The 4,030-nt window shown below is 35.6% G+C and overlaps 1 protein-coding gene across 1 annotated transcript in view; it reads left to right on the forward strand.

Annotated features, from left to right (window-relative positions):
* LOC107668643 (uncharacterized) overlaps positions 1 to 3,256 on the forward strand; it is a gene marked incomplete at its 5' end in the record, with an annotated part of 23,514 nt that extends 20,258 nt beyond the window's left edge. The window contains 2 exons of the mRNA XM_016460588.1: positions 1,110 to 1,263; positions 3,098 to 3,256. Of these exons, the coding sequence (XP_016316074.1) occupies positions 1,110 to 1,263; positions 3,098 to 3,256 (313 nt within the window). The remainder of the gene's footprint in view (positions 1 to 1,109; positions 1,264 to 3,097) is intronic.
* Positions 3,257 to 4,030: the final 774 nt, after the last annotated feature.

A 4,030-nucleotide genomic window follows, 5' to 3' on the forward strand; every position in this document is an offset into this window, starting at 1 on the left:
ACATTTCTACAAATCTGATGAAGAAACAAACTCATCTACATCTTGGATCATTTTCAGCAAATTTACATTTTTGTGTTAACCATTTTGTTAAAGGGGTCATATGATGCGATTTCAAGTTTTCCTTTCTCTTTGGGTTTGTATTAATTTAAGGGATATTCTTACATTGGCAACACCATTTTTTTTGATTTTGTAATAATTTTATTATTATACTATTACACTATTTATACTATTATACTATTTGCTATATTCGCTCTCCATGTAGGCAACGGAAGGCATGCAATAACCATATACGTTGTGTAATGTCATTCATAAATTAGGAAGTCACCAGACCGTCTGTTTCAGATCAAGCTTCCCCCCATATAGAGATAAATGCTACCTGGGGAACGTCTTAAGGAGGCATGTTCAGTCTTGTTCAGTTGATCCATAACATGCAAATGTGTTGCATAAGGACTGTGTTGTTTCCTTACAGCATTTTCTTCATTGCAGCATTTTAATGCAAACTCGTATTGTCGTCTGTTTAGCAACGTTTAACATTTCTGGGTTTACTGTGTGTGAAGATGCAATGCATTAAGTCTGTATTAATACATATATATTATATATGCAATATTAGTTAAAATGGACTATAAATAAATATTTAATATACAATATTATATAAACTGTTACTGTGTAAAAAAAAAATCTGTATATCTAGATAAACTAGCTAACCTTAGTAATCAATCATCATGATTCATCTTAAATTTTGAAATATAAACTATATATACATTATGTGTGTGTGTGTGTGTGTGTGTGTGTGTGTGTGTATATATAAGCTTTAGTGTCATGTATAAATGCGTCCTGTGGTCTCATCCCTACTGTTGTAGCCATTTAAGAAAGTGTATTTTTATTTTATATTCTTTCATGCATGTTTCCCACAGCTGAGAATCCTGAAATCGTCTCATCTGAGACTCACTCTGTCTCTCTTTGTCTCTTTCTCTTTCTTTCTCTGCTGAATTGCCATCACCTTGTTTTACGTCCTTTGTCAAATTGCCCTCGTCACCTAATTGTCTTAATTAATGTGATGCATTTTACATGGCTGCGCAGTTTTCCCATCCCGCGGTTGCTTTTTTCAGTCGCATTCCTTCGTCAGTTTGTGGCAAACAGACAAAGAAGAGCTTGTTGGGGAAGTTCTCCATCTATGGCCCATGGCCGCTACTAGTTATGAGGGTCCGTGAGAAAGAGACACTCACCAAAACCTGCTCTGGACCTGAAACACGCTTTATGCAAGTATGTGAATCCAAACACAATTACATCACCACAGGAGGCGCTATAGTGAACTTAAGCATAAACTGTCTTCTACGCTCAGTTTTCTCTTTCAGATCAACAAATGTCATGGGGAAGCAAACGTCTGAATAGGTTAGTTAAAGTTAGTTTAATTAATAGTTGATTAATAAGCACAGAAATTTTAACGTAACTCTTTCGGCACCTTAAATATGAAGTACTTTTATCGCAAAAGCAATGCAAGAATGCATGCTAAGTATGTTCAACAGTGCCCTTGCAGTGCTTTGGCTAAGTATTCAGTACATACTTGGGTAAATCACTACTGTAATATATGATTGAAATTTTAATGGCAAAAGGCTTTAAAAATGCTGTTAATTGGTTAATGGTAAGTTCCCTTAATAGAATGAAAAACTTAATAGATCTAATGGGACATCTCATGTAATTTTACAGTAAAATACTGTTAAATGTACAATTTTTGAAAGTGAAAAATATCAAGTCTTATAATTTACAACTTAAAAATGGAATTTGACAGCTCATATTTGATGGATTTTCATTGAAATATTTGTTTCTTAGTTTTTTTCTTAGCAGTTTTGTACATTAGGGTTTAATGTTACATCTTATGGTGCCAGGTGAATACGTAAAACATTAATACATTGTTTCTATGACAAGTTTTCGGAAATGTTATGTTTAAATATGCAAATGATTCATTATCTAATTGAATATGCACTAATTTGCATACTTTTCCAGAATGTAAATCTGAACATTGAATAAAGCCAGGATCAAAATTCTTGTCTGATTTTGTTGACATATTAAAGGTTTTTACAGAGGGAGAATACTGTCAACTGACAGAAAAAAAAAATGTCACCATGTTTTTAAGAATATTATGTTGTATAAACCCAGGCAAATGATATATGGATAAACCCCTCTATAAAAACCTATATAAAAAAATTTAAAAACGAGTAAAACTATAAATGTTGGTGTATGTAACTCATTTTGTGAAACAGCCTTTAAATATATGTATTGTAATTGAAATCTACAGATGTAAATACATAAAGTGCAATGTAATAAAAATCAGGCAAATGTTACATGAACAGACCCCTCTATAAAAACCTAAATAAAATAGCTAAATTTGGTGTAAGTGCACCTTTAAAAATAAACAGACTTTAAAAATGCAATGTGCATTGTAATTGAAATCGACAGACGTAAATAGATAAAGTGCAATCAAATTAACAGTTAAAGCCAAATAACCCAAAATCTCAAAGTTAATAAAATGTTTTTTTTGTTTGTTTTTTTTTTACTATAAATTTAAGTTCAATCCAAGTTGAGTTGCCACTGTTTTTGTTTTTTTTTAAGGTAAAGTTCTGGCAACAACAGCTGCTGGTTTTTAGCTGTAAATTTCACAGGCTTTTATTTATTTATTTATTTTTCAGTGATGTTTCCGACCTTATTGATGCAGATGCGCTTTGACTGCATCAGACGGCGAGGCGTTTGTCCCTGCTTCTGTCAACACAAAGCCTGAAAGCTATCCGATTGTAAGAGAAAGCAAAACCAAAAGCATACCTGAAATGCAAGCTGCAGAAAAAAAAATTTTCTCAAGCGATTGTGTGTGCATGCGAGAACGAGCATGCGTGGCCCCTATGCAGGGGAAAGTCTGCTAATATCGGCCTTAAACGCAGGTTATTATCCATCCAAACATGGGCCGGCTGGTATCTTATCTCCTCAGCTGAGTGAGTCCAGTGACGGCGCTCCAGCAGCTGACAGCTGGACCCTGCATCGCACATCAGATAAACTCATTTCTGCATGCTAATGTCAGCTGTGGAAACTGGATTCCTCTCTGTAGCACAATGCTATCACGCTTCGCACCGCAGCGCCGGGGGCCTCTGAGTCGGCCGGGGTCACATTTCTCCGTGGCACGCCGCAGGCACTCTATCTCTATCCCATCAAGCACTGGGGTGCAGGGTCTGTCAGTGGGCCCCCGAGACGAAGGCGCACTAAGTAGCGCCGGATAGAGTTACCACAGTGTGTCTGTCAAAGCCCCTTTTCCGCCAGTTTGGCCTCACTGTTTTGGTGCACTTTCACTCTTTGACTGTTTTTAAGCAGGTGATTTAGAGAAACAGTTATAGCTATGCTCACTCTGAACTTGCAGGTGCATCCTGGGATGCTTGTAAGCATTAATGAAGGAGGAGTGTGTGTGATGAACACTTGATGCTTTTCCTTCACTCGTTATGTAGGCACAATTTATTGTGCTTTTTAAAAATGTATTTCAAACAATTGAGCAGAAGTATTCAAAAGGGAAACAAAAAATCATTTTGTGTCCAAACTTTCACGGTCAGTGTACATATTTTTATATTATATACAGTGTAGACATTTGTATGCTATTGTTTCTATACTGATGTGATTTGTTATTTAACTTTTACTCTGTAAAGTACCTTTAGAAGCTGCATGCCTTCAAATGTGATATATAATAACAATAGTAATAATAATGATCAATTTTATTTATTTATTTATACCTGTTATGATTTTATAATAAATCTAATATTAAATATGTATGTGGATGGGGGTGATATTAGTGTAAGAGAAAGAAGGAAAGATTGTGGAGTGTGTGTGTGTGTGTGTGTGTGTGTGTGTGTGTGTGTGTGTGTGTGTGTCAGGTAGCTGAATCATTTCCTTGTTCTGTGCTTTTGGAATTGCCACTCTGGCATTCTTACAAGTCACAATGTTCCAGGTGCAGCTAAACACACACACACACACACACACACACACACACACACAC

This window comes from Sinocyclocheilus anshuiensis, unplaced genomic scaffold, assembly GCF_001515605.1.
Source record: "Sinocyclocheilus anshuiensis isolate Anshui unplaced genomic scaffold, SAMN03320099.WGS_v1.1 scaffold2477, whole genome shotgun sequence".
In the NCBI taxonomy this organism is placed as follows: Eukaryota; Metazoa; Chordata; class Actinopteri; order Cypriniformes; family Cyprinidae; genus Sinocyclocheilus; species Sinocyclocheilus anshuiensis.